The sequence below is a fragment of the Vipera ursinii genome (genome assembly GCF_947247035.1).
Source record: "Vipera ursinii genome assembly, chromosome: 10".
Classification (NCBI taxonomy): domain Eukaryota; kingdom Metazoa; phylum Chordata; class Lepidosauria; order Squamata; family Viperidae; genus Vipera; species Vipera ursinii.
The window spans coordinates 13,240,923-13,258,811 of record NC_139520.1 but is presented as its reverse complement, the minus strand read 5'-3'; the positions used below and the strand labels follow the sequence as shown (position 1 = coordinate 13,258,811).

General features: G+C 43.8%; 2 protein-coding genes across 3 annotated transcripts in view; one reads left to right on the top strand and one right to left on the bottom strand.

Moving 5' to 3' along the window:
• Positions 1-17,889, bottom strand: part of PDP2 (pyruvate dehydrogenase phosphatase catalytic subunit 2) — a 259,441-nt gene that overhangs the window by 144,398 nt on the left and 97,154 nt on the right. The window lies entirely within an intron of this gene.
• Positions 7,149-13,737, top strand: TPPP3 (tubulin polymerization promoting protein family member 3). The gene is made up of 3 exons (XM_083370908.1): positions 7,149-7,338; positions 11,755-11,908; positions 12,904-13,737. The coding sequence occupies exons 1-3, from the start codon at positions 7,151-7,153 to the stop codon at positions 13,090-13,092; spliced, it is 531 nt and encodes a 176-aa protein (XP_083227034.1). The 5' UTR covers positions 7,149-7,150; the 3' UTR covers positions 13,093-13,737.

Here is a 17,889-nt window from a genome sequence, read left to right as displayed (position 1 = left end):
AATACAGACATGTCAAACACAAGGCCCGGGGGCCGGATCCGGCCCGTGAAGTGGTTTCATGTGGCCCACGACGCCATCCTGGAAACAGTGAGGGAACGGCCCCCACTGCCTTGGCCCTGGCCCAGAGACCCTCCTTCTGCCAGAGACCCTCAGATCTGTCCCACTCCTGCCCAGGCCCCCATAGGCACCCTTGATGCGAACGATGTAGAGCTGGCCACGCCCATCCAGTAGGCCACACCCACCCTGTCCATACCCACCCGGCCCCCTGAGGGCAACCGCAATGCTGATGCGGCCCTCAGTGAAATTGAATTTGACACCCCTGCCTAATATGTGCTTCTCCTGCTTTTAATGAATCAGTCAAAGATGGAGCCCTCTAAGGTGAACAGGACTGCAAATGTTTGGACTGGTATCCCCCATTAGATAAGTTTACGTGTTTAAGGGTAGCTTTGTTCCCATCACAGGGATGTGTTTTGGCTCAGCGGGTTAGGACACTGAGCTTGTCGATCAGAAGGTCGGCAGTTTGGCGGGTCGAATCCCGAGTGCCGCGTAACAGAGTGAGCGCCTGTTACAGAGTGAGCGCCTGTTACTCGTCCCAGCTTCTGCCAACCTAGCAGTTCGAAAGCACGTAAAAAATGCAAGTAGAAAAATAGGGACCACTACGGTGGGAAGGTAACAGCGTTCCGTGCGCCTTTGGCGTCTAGTCATGCCAGCCACATGACCACGGAGACGTCCTCGGACAAGCTTTGAAACGGAGATGAGCACCGGCCCCTAGAGTTGAAAACGACTAGCACGCATGTGTGGGGGGAACCTTTACCTTTTACCTTGTTCCCATCAGGGATCGAGGTCAGTTAAGTACACAGGAGCTCTGCAGATCTGTTCCTATTCAGACCAGAAAGGAGGGAGAAAAAATATAAGAGGAGAAATAATAAAAGAGGAGAAAAGAGGGAGAAAAAATAAAAGAGCTTTTCTCAGATGCATCCCAAGAGGCTTAAAGAATCAAAGATTTCAGGATGCTCTCCACTCTGCATCTGCTGCCTTTTGTTTCTGTGAATGCAGGAATGTCTTGGTTGCTCTATGTCAGCCTTTCACAGTCTTCCGTCTCCAAGCTTGGAGCCCGTGGAGAAGCAGAGATAAGAAGGAATGCATAAACACTTCTTCCGCCACACACATCTAAAGAGGGAATTTCCGGGGTTGGAAATTTATAAAAGAAATATCCAATATTTACAGGTCAATTAACTCCTTAGCATTCCCTACATAATGTGTATTGCACCTTTGCCCTCCAGAATTACTGGCAATTAGGGAAGGAGGGAGGGAGGGAGAGGGAGAGGGGGAGAGAGAGAGGGAGAGAGGGAGGGAGAAAAAGAGAGAGAGAGAAAGAGGGAGCTAAAGAGAGGATACATATTTATTGTATAATTGTATATGGTTATGTTTATGGGCAGCTTGCAGAGATATAAATATAGACAATCTGAAAAATAAACACACACACCCCTCCCCAATCAAGCATAGAAAACTCTGGATTAAAAGAAAAGATGGTTTGAGTTCCTTTCTAGGTGTTAATGAGGACAGGCCAGCATTATGTCATATGTCAATTTATTCTACTATATAGAACTCAGAAGGCACAAATATCTGTCTGCAGAACTTAAAATCTTTGGAGAAGCCCAGGAAGTAAGGCAGATGTGCAAAATGGGTAAAGCTGCATTATGCATGCGGCTTCAACCCAAACGTACTATGTGCAGGTGGTGTTTTTAAAAGCTATTCTCCCCCCCCCCCCCGCTTTGCTTGTTACAACAACATGAAGCTTATTTTAAGATGTAAATTACAGATGTGTTTCTTTCCCAAAACAGCAAAAAAGCATACTGCCAATTTTTGGGTAGTCTAGGGGACATAAAGAAATAAATTTGTATCTGAAGTTGGAGAATGACTAGCCCAAAAGATACAATTCCCATGTAAAATCCAATGTGTTAGATATTTTTTGTAGCCTGCCCAGTTGAAAAAAAGCCAGTGGGCAGGTCACAGCAAGTTAATATTGTAAATACTGTACAACAGTTAAATAAAGCTAAATTTTAAAAACAACAATAGCCATTATCAATCTTCCTCCTAGTTGGAGAAGTTAACTAGGGCTAAGTCTATCAGTTGTTGTAGCGCATTTTAGAAGGCATTCAGAAGACCAACATTGCTGGTCAAAAAAAAAAAATCAAAATCCATGCAAAAGACTCAAAACTCTAGGGACCATTTAACAAATTAAAATCTGAAACCATGATTCAGCGTGAGTTTTTAAGCTTTTGTTTAATGCTAACTATGGTTTGCTTTGATGAACTAAAGCACAGCAATGGCTTTATTTTGCAATTACACAGTTGCAAATACAAAATTATGCAGTTACAGTTTTGCAAATACAATGAAATTGCTGCATTGTCAAAGGAGAAACGAATGCTAACGGAGGTATAGATGACAGCCAGTACTGAGCGCTTCTTAACTGTGGCTTGCTTGTGATCCATCTCTGGAATCTGAAATGTGGTTTGCATTCTTAGTGACATGATTGTTAATGCAAACACTGGGCTTGGCCTGATGTCTGAAATGAGCTAGCCTTCTGGGTGGGGAAGACTTGCCAGTGAATGTTTGTTTATGTATCCAAGATGTCTGGCGAAAATGCAACTTGCCCAACGGTGTGAATTAGGCAATCTGCTGAAAAAATCCTGTATGTACCTTGAACGGGGTTTGAGTCAATAGCTTGAGCAATGGAGAAAAGGAAGGAGAGTTTGAAAGCAAGACAGTAACTAGGAGCCACCCTCCACAATGTTTACTATTTCTAGTGCAATCATCAGTGTGGAGATAACAGTCTTTTTGCTCGCATGCAACTCATGCAGCATGAAGAGGAGCTGCATGCGTGAGTTTGTGTGACACGTGTGTTTGTGCATGAATCCCCTAAATATTGAAAGACTCGAATGGAGATACAATTAGATCTCCCATATTTTAAAAATGTATCTTTTACGGAATCCTCTCCAGATCCTTGTCTGCTTTTGAAAACCACAAAGCTTTTTTTTTTCCTTCATGGAAATCTGTTTACTCGAGCATGCCTTTGAACACGCATTGCATTTACTCCACGCAGTTAGTGGATTTGGTTGAAGAAAATCAAACAAAACTTCAAACATTTTTGATTGGGAGCGGCCCAAAAATTGGTTATAAAACGGGTGGCTATCTAAGTGTTTCAAATCAATAAAAAAAAATCAGTAAATATATGCCCCCATTTCCAGAGCCTTTGTACATAAAGAGAAGCCAGAGGTCTTTAGGAAATTAGATCTGGGACCTGCAATGGAGTGATTGAGCAGAATTGGTGCAGTGTTTGACTTCCTAGGTTTGCTGTGTAGCCATTCTATGTCTGCATTCTGCCTTTTGTTTCTGTGAATGCAGGAATGTCTTGGTTTCTCTTTGTCATTCTTGCACAGTCTTCTATCTCCAAGCTCGGAGCCGGTGGAGAAGCAGAGATAAGAAGGAACGCACAAACACTTCTTCCGCCACACACATGCACACACGTGTCTCTGTGCAGAGTTCAGGACACCCCATCCTCCCTGCTGCAAGAGCATCCAAAGATCACAACCCACCCATAGCAACCGTCGCCAAGCAACACAAACTCTGGCCACACCAACAGCCAAACGCACACGTCTGTTTTTGTTTAATGTCAGGCTGTAACTATGGTCTTGGATGTGGCAAAATCCCACGCTGGCTGGTGCCCTAACAGGGGAAAGCAGGGTGGCTAAGGGCACATGCTCAGGAGCCACGGGCAGCATGATCCAGGGAGCAGAGGTTGCAAACCCTCTGCTGATTTCTTACCGGGAAATTAGTACCTTGGATAGCCTCCATTCCTGCCTTGGACAGAGCCGGCTCTACGGTTGGGCAGAGGGAGGCAGCAGATCTGGGACATGAAGGAAGGTAGCTAAATGCTCCTTATGTAATGCCTTTTTTTTCCCCTGCCAAAACTTTTTTTTTTCTTTTTTAGCTCACTTAGATGATTTGGCTCACTTTGGGCAGCTGGCAAGAATTGGGCAGCTGCCTAAAGTCTCAGGAGAGCCAGAGAAAAGATCTTCACCCAGGACTCAGCAAGAAAGTAGTTTTTTTACCTAACCTGACCCTGGGTGTAATTCTTGAGTGGACTTTGCCCATCCCTCTTGGTGAGGCTGACGCTGGCTTGCGCAGATCGTAGGTTGCCTGCTGTCACAGAGAATTCCTGACATCCAACCTGGAGGCTAGAAGCAAGAATGAAATCACTTGCATGGCAGCTAAACGTACAGAAGAAGGCTTGGTTCTTGTGGTCGATCAAACATAGGCGGCGACCCTGGAATTCTTTCTGGTTTTTTTTTGTTTTGTTTTGGAGGTGGCCCATGGAGGCATTGGAAGCCTCACTGACTTTTCTCCTGGATCCCAAGAGACAAAGCAAAGGACGGGTGTCTTCTTTCTGCTAATGATTTCTCCCTCAGAGTCATCTGCTCCTCCATTATGAATTCAAGCAGAAAAGCCATTAGTTTGCCGGAAGAATACAGGGTAGTATTTGTGTGTGTGTGTGTGTGTGTGTGTGTGTGTGTGTAAAAGTGTATCTGTTTATCAGTGCACTGATATATACACACAGCTCCCAAATCAGCACCAGATGTGGCCCTTCCGTCCAGAATTTAAAGTAATTCTTGCATCATAACCAAATCTGAGAACCACCCATTAATTATTATATAGTGGCTTTACTATCAAGTGAAACACAAATGTTTTGATGCTTACACAATTTTTGACTGGGCTGAATCAACGGTGTGACATATGTTGCAGCCCTCACATCCTAGACAATTTTTACTTAGTGGCATTCCAGGTTGCCTGCCTTTCAGTCCAATATTTAAGGTTTTTTTCCCAATGTAGCTTTTTATTGTTTCTAGATTTTACAGTATATTACTTCTTTAGCACAATTACAGGTTATGCTTTTATTTTAGTTGATACTTAAAGAAGTAACACCACCAAGAAGCAGAGAGAAAAGAAGAAAAACAAATAAATAGAAAAGAGGTTCATAAGGATTATCAAAACTGAATGAAATGGAATAACAATTGCGAGATAACATGCTTTTTGCCCTATGATTTAAGTACCTTATACCATTTAAAAGCTTTAAACCATTGTTAAACTCAAGGTAAGATGCAATGTTGGGTGACGGTCATTGGTCAGATATAAATTATGATTTAAAATAGGGGTTACAATAATTTATGTCTAAAAAAATACGTAGCAAATTTGAAATCTAAGTTATGGGGCTCTGATGTTAGAAAAAACCGAAACTTTATATATGGAATTATAATTAAAAATGGTTTCCAAATTTAAATGGATGGTTATTTTGGACATCAAAGGATATACCCACAATTAATTTGTGTGGAGGAAAACATATGCAATTTGCAATAAGAAGCAACCTTTCAATTCAGTACCGAAGAACATTTTTTGAATAATTTCTGTCTTGTTGTGTTTATGACTTATTCTGTTTTGGATTGCTCTTTATATAACAACTTGGAACAAAATGGCTTTTCCTTGCTTCGAGCAGAGGAGTGGGAATGAGAAGGAAGCAGAATTAGGCTAAGCATTAAGAACAACTTCCTAACAAACCCAGAACCTTAATTTGAACAACAGGACAGACTTCCTAAGGCGATGGGGAGTCTTTGTAGTGGTGATACGTAAGGCAGGGACCAGCAGCCTTCTGCCCAGAATTGAGGCAGAATTAAATAGAGCCAGTAAATAATGTTTCTCTGGCTCTGATAAGAAATTGTGTTCTGTTATCTAAAATGGATTAACCTGGGCATTTTCATATGCACAAAACCTCTGATCTTCCCAGCTGAAATATTTTCTTCTTAATTGTCACCCTGAGTTCCTATAGAAGCAATATCCTTGTTTTGGCAATGTTTGCATTTGTATTTCAATAAAGCATTTTCTTGAAAACTGTTCGAAAGCTTCAGTTAATCCAGAAAGCAGCTGCTAAAATTTGTCTTTGATATAATTAAGTGGTATCGTTGTGCGTTAACTCTGAAGGAGGTGTGCTTTTCTCTGCTTCTGAACCTTATTTATAATCCCCATTCATTTTTTTAAAAAAATTCCATTTATATCCCGCCCTTCTCCGAAGACTCAGGGCGGCTTACAAGCTTAGCAGTAGCCTTCATTCTATGTATATGCCTGCTTATTAGGGCTTTCACACACACACACCCCAAGCAGCATTATTACAAAGTCAGCTTAATTGCCCCCAACAATCTGGGTCCTCATTTTACCTACCTCGGAAGGATGGAAGGCTGAGTCAACCTTGAGCCTGGTGGGATGCGAACCTGCACTGATTGCAGGCAGCTGGTGTTACTTAAGGAGGCATTAGCCCACTACTCCACCAAGGCTCATTTTCATTACCCTTTCCACTAAAATAATTGGAATCCAAATTTCTGAAGGAATTTGCAGAAAGACCAGGAAGGTTGCCAACCATACAAGCCATTATCTGAAATAGTATAAGGTCTCCTGCCTGAGCAGGGGGTTGGACTAGATGACTTCCATGGTCCCTTATTCCAACTCTTATTCTGTCATTCTGTAATACCAGAAAGAGAGGATGGGATATTGCCCATTCTCATCCCTTGATGTTCTTTTCTTCTATCTTTCTCTTCCCATTCACACATCAGGCGGCGGAGAAGGGAGAATCTTCCTTCAAAGGGATTAACTGAATGCAAAGGAATTTTGAAATAAGACCAAATGGCCACAAAGTTTACATATTTGCTATTTAGTTATTGTGTTGGTGTCTCACCTTTTTTTTTTTAGAACTCAAAATGGCTTACAAGGTTCACGCCTTGTTTTATTCCCCGAATACTAGCCCTGTGAGAGGGGTTGTGTTGTGACGGAGTGATTGGCCCAAAGTCACACCCAGTAAGCTTCATGACCACTAGAGAGATCAAACCTGAATTTTTCGATCTTGGGTCTTAACACAACATACTAGACTAGCATGTGACTCAAGGTTGCTGTATCCTGCTTTCAGCCCAAGTGGGGTGGAAAAAAAAGTCCATAAACATCTGAAGGGTGTTGAGTTGCCTCTCTCTTCCAATCTTTGGGATGTTAACTCATATCATATACAGCCTGGAACTGAACGGATGTTCCTGTGTTTTAAAGGGGCAACATGGCCGAGAGCACAGACATGGAATCTTTGCAGGAAAGCTTCCGGAAATTTGCCATCTATGGGGACACCAAAGCGACCGGGCAAGAAATGAACGGCAAGAATTGGGCCAAGCTGTGTAAAGATTGTAAGGTGATTGATGGAAAAGGGGTCACCAGTACAGAAGTGGACATTGTCTTCACCAAGGTGAAGTAAGTATCTCTGTTAGCTTCTTGGTGGGACTTAATTTATGAAACACAGGAACTCCAAAATGGAGAGTTTTCTAATAAATGTAGAACACACCATTAAAGCATATTAATACCGCATTTTAATGTGTTTATTATTTATTCATTTGATATTTTTTTCTTCTTCCAGGACCCTCTAGAGTCTAGACAGCATGTCCTCAGAAACTTTAATCTTCCATTTATATAAGAAAGATGCAGGAGAGACTTCATAAGGTCTTAAAATGTTTTCCCCTCAGTAATGTGAATTATACATGCTAAATCAGTGTGCAGGTGATTTAGGCAGTGAGGGATTTCTGGAGAATGTTCTGAGGAGGAATTTCTCAGAAAATGCTCTCTGACAGCCCAGGTTCGAGACCCCAGCTCTGCACAATGGGGTGAGCTCCTGTTCCTTGCTCCACCTACCTGGGGCAGGAACGGCAGCTCACCCCGTCACTCTTTTGGACCACCCCCCACCTCTTGCTAAGTTTTATCAGGACTGCAAAAACATGGCTCTTTTTTTAAAAAAAAAGCATTTGGAAGAGGTTGAGATCAGGCCAGACCCTGCTGGAAGTCACTGAGACTGTTTTTGAGATGATATGATTGTGTATTGTTTTAAGGTTTTGATGATTGCCCATCACTGTCCGGAACCTACAGCCATTGTGCAGAAATTCCAATAAATACAACTAAATCTCTGTCTCTCTGTCTCTGTCTCTGTCTCTGTCTCTGTCTCTGTCTCTGTCTCTGTCTCTCTCTCTCTCTCTCTCTCTCTCTCTCACACACACACACACACACACACACACACACACAAATGCCAAATGCCAACTTCCACTTTGCACAGCTGAGGGCCACATCTGCGTTTCTGAGAAGACCAAATTGTCCTGATTTGATCCAATGTATTGGCAGAATGTCTTTTTTCGCTACTATTCCTCTGGCTCAATGTCATTTGTTGTTTGAGAGGTTAAGTCCTTGGTTGTGGCAGAAAATGTAGCTTAGTCTGCTAGCCTTGTTTGTTTGTAAAGGAAAAGCCTTGATTACAGAAACAAATGGTTTAATTGGAGGGAAGAGAGAGAAAGCGAGCGTGAAATCTTCTCAGATGGCACGTCAGTATTCCAGCTCCAAATTTTGTAAGGGTTCCTTGAATTTATTCTGTGGTTTTAGGAGCACATGCTGGCTCAGGAATTCTGGGAGTTGAAGTCCAGGTGTCATAAAAGAGCCAAGGTTGCCTACCCCTGGTTTAAAGGTTACTGGCCTTGTGGTGAATTTTCATGGCTTGGGACCGGGCAATTTATGAAACTGTCTCTCCCTAATTGTTTCTACAGGTGGTCCTTGACTTATGACTGTATGTCACAGTGGTCATAAAGTGGGTCATGTATGTGATCGACCCGATTTTACGACTTTTCTTTTGTTAAATGAACGCTGCAGTAGTAAAGCAACTACCACGGTCATAAAGTAAAGCCATGCTTGCTAGGAGCCAGTTTTGCCGAAAACCAGAAGCAAATGCCTGTTTTCAACAAAACCGCTGTAAAACAGGATCAGGCAACTGTGGGTCACTGCCAATGACTTCCATTTAGGCTGGTTGTCAAGTGGCCGACAGCGCGGTCAGCAGACCATGGAGGCTGGTGGCCACCGGAACTTCAGAACAAGGTTGTAAAGATCCCCAAGGAGGTCTGTGGTAATTTTGAATGGTAGCTAGGCAACCGGTCATAAATTGAGAACCCCTTGTACTTATCCCACCCAATCCAGCAGAATGGGCAGGCTACTGAGTGTCAGCGGGTAGAGGCACTTTTCCATCATGGTACCTTCCCTTTGGAACATCATCCCACTTGAAACTAGGTTAGCCCTGATCCTGCTGGCCTTTCACAAGGTCCTAAAAACTTGCTTTTCGGCCCAGATCTGTAACAGCTTTTCTCTTGGCTTTGTTGAAGGCTATTTTATGAAGCTTGGCCGCTGTCTTTTTTTTTTTAAAAAAAAATTATATTATGCATTTTTTGTTTTTATCTATTCTATCATAATCCGGCCAGAGTCTTTTATGTGAGATAGGCATAAATCAAATAAAAAAATATGATTTTTAAGTGCGGGGGTGTCCTCTTGACAGGGCAGTTGTCCTGCCTCCAAAGAGAACTCAGGCCACAACTCCCAAGATACTATTTATATTCAAAGAAACCAGACCACAGGTTATAAAACACACGTATCCAAAATAAAGAAGCAAACAAGTAACATTCCCCCCCCCCGGCTTTGAAGCATATGGAAGACGGCTGTAATTCTTGAGGAGACACCTGAGACTAAGCCTCCGCAAAGCAGCACAACCTCTTTCTCTAGATAACTGCTCGAGAAAAGCCTGCTGTTTCATGACATCCCCTTTTGTTTTTCACGAGAAATGCACGGTTCAGCATTGCAGTGGCTTATGTGCAGCTGGAGCAAAAAAAAGTTATATTATCAGTGTCTGTGTGAGGAGGCTTTTACTTCCCTCCCTTCCAGAGTTTCTCAACCTCAGAAGCTGGCTGAAAGTTACTGAGGTTAAAAAAACAACGTGGCTCTGTCCGAATCTCTGCACATCAGCAGCACTTGAGGCACTTGTTAGCAGGTTGCAGGTTCCCCTGATCCGATACAAGCGAGAGCGAGGCGGCAATTTTCGCAGGAGTACCAAGGGAAACATCCAAGTGCCATCTAAAAGTGGGCCCTTGGTGCTCTCTGAGCTCGTTTTGTTTTCTTGCAGACGTTTCATTACCCAAACTAGGTAACGTCATCAGTGCTAGTAAGGAATGGAGATTTCTCTCAGTTTATATTCTAGTGCAGTGATGGCGAACCTTTTAGAGACCGAGTGCCCGAACGGCAACCCAAAACCCACTTATGTATCGTCGGGTGCTGGGTGGGCGTGGCCCATTGGGTGGGCATGGCCCATTGGGTGGGCATGGCCCATTGGGTGGGTGTGGCCCATTGGGCAGGCATGGCTGCTATGGTAACAGCAGACTGGGTGGGACTGAAAAGTTCAATCAATCCATTCCATCTTTGCGAGATCTTTTTTTTTCCCCGCGAGAAGTTGAAATTGATTGATTGATTGAACCTTTTTTTCCCCCCACACAGCGGCGGAGACCTAAAGCAAAAGAGTTTTATAAAACCCAGCTAAAGGCCTAGGACTGGGGCGACAGCCCATGTGCCCACACAGAGGTCTCTGAGTGCCACCTCTGGCATGCGTGCCATAGGTTCGCCACCACTGTTCTAGTGGCTTGCTCTGTCAAGGTGGGTGGGTGGGGTGGTCTTAGAGATTCTCCAGTTGGGCTGTTTACTGTTGGCTTGTTGGCAGTTCCTTGCTTGATCTTACTTGATTGTTGGTCTGATGTTAATCCTGGGGTTTCTATGCTCATCTGGGTGCTGATTGCTGGTGGGCCGGTGTTTTGTTCTTTCTAAGCCCCTTTTTGTCTCATTAAAAGCAACAGAAGGGTGAATTGATCTCTGCAGCTGAGTTCTCTTCCGTACCTCTGCCTGGAGTCAGGAGCTCAGGCACAGCAAACAAGTCTCCCCAATCATTTTCATCACCTCCATGTTAATTCCTGTATCTCCCAAGGCTGGCAGGTGGCCACATCTGGCTGACTTGGTCTGGCCTTGGAAGCTGAGCAGAGCGAGAATGGCTATGAATCAAATGGAAGGCTATCCAGGGATTTCAGCGCAGAAGGCAGAAGTGTCCATGAACGGCGGTGGCTGTCAGTATAGGATTGTACATGGACTTAATCGTAAGGAATCAAGCTTGCCTTGAAGAAGAACTTGCCTTGAAGGTAGCAGCTTCCCAAGCACCTGTATGGTGACATTCGTAGCGGGATTTCATTGCTCTGATGCTGAGCTACCTACTGGGGTCTTGAGTTATGAAGCAAGGATGTAAGCTGGGGCAACTGCATGCAATCTCCCCCAGTGGCTCCACCAAGGACTTGGGGTGACATGATAGCAGTCTTCCACTATTTGCGGGGCTGCCACAGAGACGAGGAACAAAAAGCAGTAGGTGGAAGCTTATCAAGGAGAAATCCAACTTAGAATTAAGGAGAAATTTCCTGACATTGAGAGCAACTCATCAGTAGAAGAGCTTGCTTTCAAAAGTTGTGGGTGCACCAACGCTGGAGGATTTAAGAAGAGGTGGGACAGCCATTTGTCCAGAAGGGTATAGTGTCTCCTGCTTGAACAGGGGATCGACTAGATCTCCAAGGTCCTTTCCAACCCTGTTAACTTTCCATTCTATCATTTGTGCATCATGCCCTAAGTGTGTTTTTATTTGCAGTTTTTTTTCCTTTTTTTTCCTTTCTTTCTATTGATTCTTTCTTCTGGGCATGGGCATAAAAAGGCGGAAAGCAATCAAGCAGAAGGGGTTCCGTCCTGCATGTTGTTTGTGAATCCTTTGTTCCCATTGTGTTACAGAGCAAAATCATCCCGGGTCATCAGTTTTGAGGAATTCAAGCGGGCCTTGGAAGAACTGGCGCCAAAGCGGTTTAAGGATAAAAGCAACGAGGAGGCGTTTGACTCCATCTGCGGACTGGTGGCAGGCAGAGAACCGACCAACGTGGGCATCACTGTGAGTGTTGCTCCTGGGAGAGAGGGTGGGAGGGAGGGAGGAAGGAAGGGAGGAAGGGAGGAAGGAAGGAAGGAAGGAAGGAAGGAAGGAAGGAAGGAAGGAAGGAAGGAAGGAAGGAAGGAAGGAAGTCAAGAGCCGTGAAAATTAGCCTATGCATCACAAAACCAGGCAGGAGGTTGGTGGTTTGCTGGATATTTGGGGAATTATAATCCTAACACATCTGAAGTAAGCGAGCCCAGGGAAAATACAAAACACAAATAAAGGGAGAGAGGGAATCTCACCGGGGGTGTGTGTGTGTCTATATTTCTTGGTTAAAATCGAAACTACTTGCTTTTTACAGAGGGTAAATAGTGGAGGAAATAGTCAAGATTTCCCTTTATTTCTTTTTTTCCTTGATGGCAAAAACCTTTCTTTCTTTAAATCCATGTGAAGTTTTTTAGAAGACACAGAATTGAGCATAGGGAGGGACCACAAGGATCATCTAATCTAACTCTCTGCAGTGTGCAGGAGAACCAGCTAAGCCATCCAGGAGAGGCAGATGTCCAGAGTTAGAGAACCCACAACTTACCATCAGGAAGTTTTGCAATGTACTGAAACAAAATATAAGTAGTTGAAGCTTACTAGATTGTGTATGGCCTCCCTGTATCAGAAAACCACTCTTCCAATGTTTAACAGATACAACCTTTAGCAATCTGAGGACCCAGATTGTTGGGTGACAAACTGCCCAGAGAGTGCTGTAAAGCCCTACGAAGCGGTACATAAGCGCTATTTTTATCACTATAAATAGGCTTGGTTAGAAGACTTTGGGGAAGGCCGCAAAGAAAAAAAGTTTAGGGTGGTCCACAGCCTTAGGGATGTAGGTTGCCCACCATGTCTTCTCGGATAGGTTGGTGAAAACGTTCCAAGCACCACTCCAGAGCATCAGGGATGGCGATGGCGGTTGGGTGTTGGCCAAAGATGGATCCTGAGCTTCACTTTGTCTTTGTGATTTCCAGAAAGCCAAGACTGTGGGGGCTGTGGAGAGGCTGACGGACACCTCCAAGTACACTGGATCCCACAAGGAGCGCTTTGACGAGAGCGGGAAGGGCAAAGGAAAGAGTGGGCGGGAGAACATCGTTGACAACAGCGGCTATGTATTGGCCTACAAGCACGCTGGCACCTATGACGCCAAAGTAAAGAAATAAGGGCTGCTGTTGCAGCGTGTGCCTCTGCCGAAGAAGGGGGTGCCCCAGTCACACACCCCTTGCATTGGGGTGGGTGGGTTTAGTGGGCCTACTCCCAGGTTCCGAGTTGCAAAACGAAGGGTTGCTGCCATCTCGATTTCTTGGCCGTGCCTTTTGCTTCCCACCCCCCTAGAGCTTCATCTGTAACACCCCCTTGCCTCAGATCTCTGCCCCTGGCTTTTCCTCACCCTCAACAGCTTCTCAGGCTTCGCCAACCCACCCACTCGCTCAGCTGGGATCATCAAGACTAAACATGGCTCTCCCGGGGAACCTCGCTTGGGTGGAACTTCGGCTTCTCACATAACAGCTGTTCAAGGCACCAGGGGCGGCTGCCTTTCCCACAACTCACCGACCTCTGAGAAGGCCTCCTCGACCTTGTCCACATGTGCCAGTGCTCAAATCCTCTCACCTAGCCTGTAACTTGCCCTAGCCATCTGGGTTGGACTGCAGCTCCCATTGTTCGTAGCCAGTGTGTCACTCTTGTCCAGCATACTGGGAGTTGTAGTCCCACACCTCTGAAGTGTGACTGGTTGGGGAATCCTGTCCTCTGGCATCCCTTCACCGCTTCCGAGCTGTATAAGTCAAGCTGTATATGAATAAAGCACTACTAAATATATTCCTCAATTGACCAGAAGCTGCTGTCTTGTAGATCCTGTTCTCCACACACATCAGTGGGTGCTGATGGCTCTCTCTCTCTGTTACTGAAGCATGCTTGGTTACACTAAACCATGGTTTGTTCAGCCATGCTTACCCAATGATATGGGAGTATGTGAAGCTCAGCCCAAACAAAACCTCCTATGGTTCAATGCAATCACCATCTTTCAGCATTCCTTAAGGCCTTGGGCTCCAGCAATATTGGAAGGCCATAATTTGATGTGTGGGTTTGCACATAATGGATTATAATATAGCAGGATAAGCCAAATCGGCTATACTGGGCTTTTTCTAGGATTGTTCCTCTTGTGAGGTTGAGGCTGTCTTCTCTTCCTCCTGAGAAAACCTAGCTGGTTTCTCCTTTTCTTGCTCTTGAGCTATTTTGTCGTCATGGAAAAGGGCTAGGGGTCAGGGCCAGGGGTTAGGGATTAAACCCTAATTCAGTTTAAGGCCTCTGAAGCAGGATTTCTTCTATGACTGTGTTGCAGCAAACGGGCCTCTTTTAACATTAATATTCATAATGCATTAATATTAATATTAATAATAACATTAACATTTAATAAGGTGTTAAGAATAAAGATGGAGAATAATAACCTTAAAATCCTAGGTTTCTCTTTTTGGTGGCCGCAATACTCGTTTTGACCACAGGAGGGCACACTTTTCTGTCCCATCCCATTAGTAGGCAACCTAGGCTCTTTTATGACTGTCAACACCCAGAATTCCTGAACCAGCCATGTGGACTAAGGAATTCTGGGAGTCCACAAGTCATAAAAGAGCCAAGGTTGCCTACTTCTGCTCTAGGAGGTTAATGGTTATTGGTTAATAATGGTTACTGGTTAATAATGGTTAATAATGGTTACTGGTTAATAATGGTTACTGGTTAATAATGGTTAGGCTTAGGCTTAGGCTCTGGGTTGAGGCCAGCGGTTGAGGGGTCAAAGGTCGAGGGGTAAAGGTCAAGGGGTCACAGGTCAAAGCTTAGGGTTAGTGGTTCGGGGTTCGGTTAATAAGGTTTTTCATTTTAAAAAGATGGGGATGGAAATTGAGTAAGGTTGGCAACCAAGCAAAAGCCGCTAGAGGCAGCGGGAAACACGGTGGGAGGTTGCAATTGCCAATGCTCTAAATAGGGTGTAGGGCCAAGGGCCAGGGGGTCAAAGGCCAAAGGCCAGGGGGTTCAAAGGCCAAGGGTTCAAAGGTCAAAGGTGAAGTGGTCCTTTCTAGACCCAGTAGATTGGGCTATGGCTCCTCACACCTCAACCCGGAAGGCCTCGAGTAATAATAATAATAATAATAATAATAATAATAATAATAATAATAATAATAATAATAATATTGGAAGGGACCTTGGAGGTCATCTAGTCCAACCCCCTGTTCAGGCAGGAAACCTTATACCATTTCAGGCAAATGGCTGGCCAGTCTCTTCTTAAAAACTTCCAGAGTTGGAGCATTCACCGCTTCTGGAGGCAGGCAGTTCCACTGGTTAATTGTTCTAACTGTCAGGAAGTTTCTCTTTAGTTCTAGGTTGCTTCTCTCCTTGACTAGTTTCCATCCGTTGCTTCTTGTCCTGCTTTCAGGTGCTTTGGAAAATAGTTGGAAATGTTTGCAGTGCTGCCGAAGGCTGGTGGGGTTAGTCCGTGGCTGACTGGCCTTTCCCACCAGCCTCAACAACTTAGTTTTAAAAAAGAAAGCCCAGGGACACCAAGGACTAAATGCGTGCTTTCCACGCTGTGGCATGTGGGTTTAGAGCCCTGGCTTGACTGCTGTTCTCCGTCTTTATTCTTAATGCCTTATTAAATGTTAATGTTATTATTAATATTAATGTTAAAACAGAGGGCCGTTTGCTGCAACACAGTCGCAGAAGAAATCCTGCTTCAGAATCCTTAAACGAATTAAGGTTTAACCCTTGGTCCTGGCCCTCCAACTTCCTTTCGCGGCGACCTTCTGGGCACGGCGGATTTCACAGACCTATTCAAAATAGCTGTTTTGAATTCAATATGTTTTGCACTCCATTATTAGATGTCCTTTCTGCAAGGCAAAACAAGCAAAAAATAAGTGCTGGAATTGTTTAGAAGCTGTATTTTAAAAAATGGAATATCTATTACTGGCAACAACTGTAGGGCAAATAAACAAAGAAGAATTTCTGAGTGAATAAATCCATAGCAAATTTCCTTTTCTCATTGAAGCCATTGGCTGTAACATTTTTCACTTTGCTACAATATGGCATTACTTCAAAAATCCTGAATTATAATTAATCAATTTTGTTGCAAAAAGCTGGTTTTATAAACAGGTGGCTTGTTTCATAAACAAAAAAACTTTGCAGCTATACAAGATAACTGGGAAAGACAGAATAAACAGGAGTCTAGAGGAATGCTGATCTTGTTCATGTCACAATAAACCAAGGTTTCTTGAAATCTCCAATCACAGCCATCTGTGACCCTAAATACAAACAATTGGCTTTCCATCTGTCTGGTTGCATTTTCTTGCTTAACTGTGTGTGTTCTAAATTTAAGGACTCATTATCTTTGAAGGAGAATATTTGTAGCTCAGGGTTGAAATGAGGGATCCTCAGATCCTCTCTGAGCTTGCTTGTTTTCTTGCAGACTTTTCATTACCCTAATTAAGTAACATCCTCAGTGCTAGTCCACTAGCACTCCTCACTCATTATCTTACATTGATTTACATTTGTGTGAGTTTGCCTTAAGCTGCAGTGTTTGTTGTGCAACCACTATATCAACTCAAAAGGACAAGGTCTGGGAGCCTCATTGCATAATTTATAAAATTATGTACAGTAATTGTGAATGATAAATGTGCAAGGGGGATGAGTAGGGCTTTTACTCTTAGAGAAGAGAGAGAGAGGCCTCACTTAGCAAGCTGTTCTCTACCAATACACAAAAGGAGACTGAATCTATAGCCCACAAAGAAACTTAATGCAAGAATTAGCCTTTGGCAATTGCAGTTCGGCAATTGCAATTGTGAGTTTCTTCACAAAGTACCACGGAGCAAGCTTTTTAAATGGCATGTGAAACAAGGACGATAACCAAGGGACCAATTTTCATGGGTTGTTAAAAAGCAGTGGGATAGAGAAGGACAAGAAGGACTGGCAGACAAGAGCACCCTCTTCTGGTAAACACGTGTTATGATTTTGATCCACTCCAATGCCTCTCAATGGTTCACACCGTTGTTTTGATCCTATATAGGCTTTGAGTTCAAGTGAAGTGAGAAAGGTTTGAGCCCACTGAATTACAAAAAGTGTACAGCTGCCCAGTTGGGTAGGGAAAACAATGTTCATCCCAGATCCTGTGGAGAAAAGGAACCAAATCAGGATGGTTACTGGAGATATCAGCCAGGAAGAGAAAGCAAGAAGCAGAATCTTACACTCACCCCATCCATCATTCCATTAATTATTCTGATTAAGAAAGCATAATTTTGTAGGCAGCAGAGAGAGAGGGGCTCTCCCAAGTGACTTTGGTTGCCACAGATGACCTAAGTCCCATAGACAGTGTTGGGAGAATTTCCCTGCATTCCTTTCTTCCGATCTGGGAAGATGCTAACCGTCACCCCAAAAGGTGGTGGGGGGGGCAAGCAATCAGGATGCAGAGGTGAATTTCTGGAACGGGGTCGTCTTTATTTGGTCCAAAGGCAGTTTGTTTTTAGGGCAGCTAGCAACAGACTGGCACATCATGATTTCAAGCCTTTGGTGAAAGACATGCAAATAAACTATATGGCTTTATGACTGGGAGAAAGAAAAAACAAGAAACACGTGGCTTTTTGACTTCTGTCAGTAGAATCAGAAACTCAGCCCTGTGGGATTAAGTCAAAAGTCTACTGATGCTTTTTTCCTGGGCTGAAAAGATGTTCTTGATAGCTGAAAAGAAGGCCCAAAGGCAATAGGCAGTCTTCATCTATAAGTGATATCTTGGTTTTGAGAATTTGCATCTATTCTTCATTATTTGGGGTGTGCAGTTAGCAGTTCTAGCCAGATGAATTTGGGGAAAGAGAACCTCCCTTTCCAACATGTATCTTCCTATTCATGATGAGCAGGTTGAGATTCTGGGATGACTCAAGAAATCAGGTAAAACAAATACAGAAACAGGAAGATAATAAATA

Coding starts and splice junctions, on each gene's coding strand:
- TPPP3 (XM_083370908.1), top strand. CDS start 7,151: ATGGCCGAGAGCACAGACATGGAATCTTTGCAGGAAAGCTTCCGGAAA. Junction 7,339..11,754: donor ATTGTCTTCACCAAGGTGAA/GTAAGTATCTCT, acceptor ATTGTGTTACAG/AGCAAAATCATCCCGGGTCA. Junction 11,909..12,903: donor CGACCAACGTGGGCATCACT/GTGAGTGTTGCT, acceptor TGTGATTTCCAG/AAAGCCAAGACTGTGGGGGC.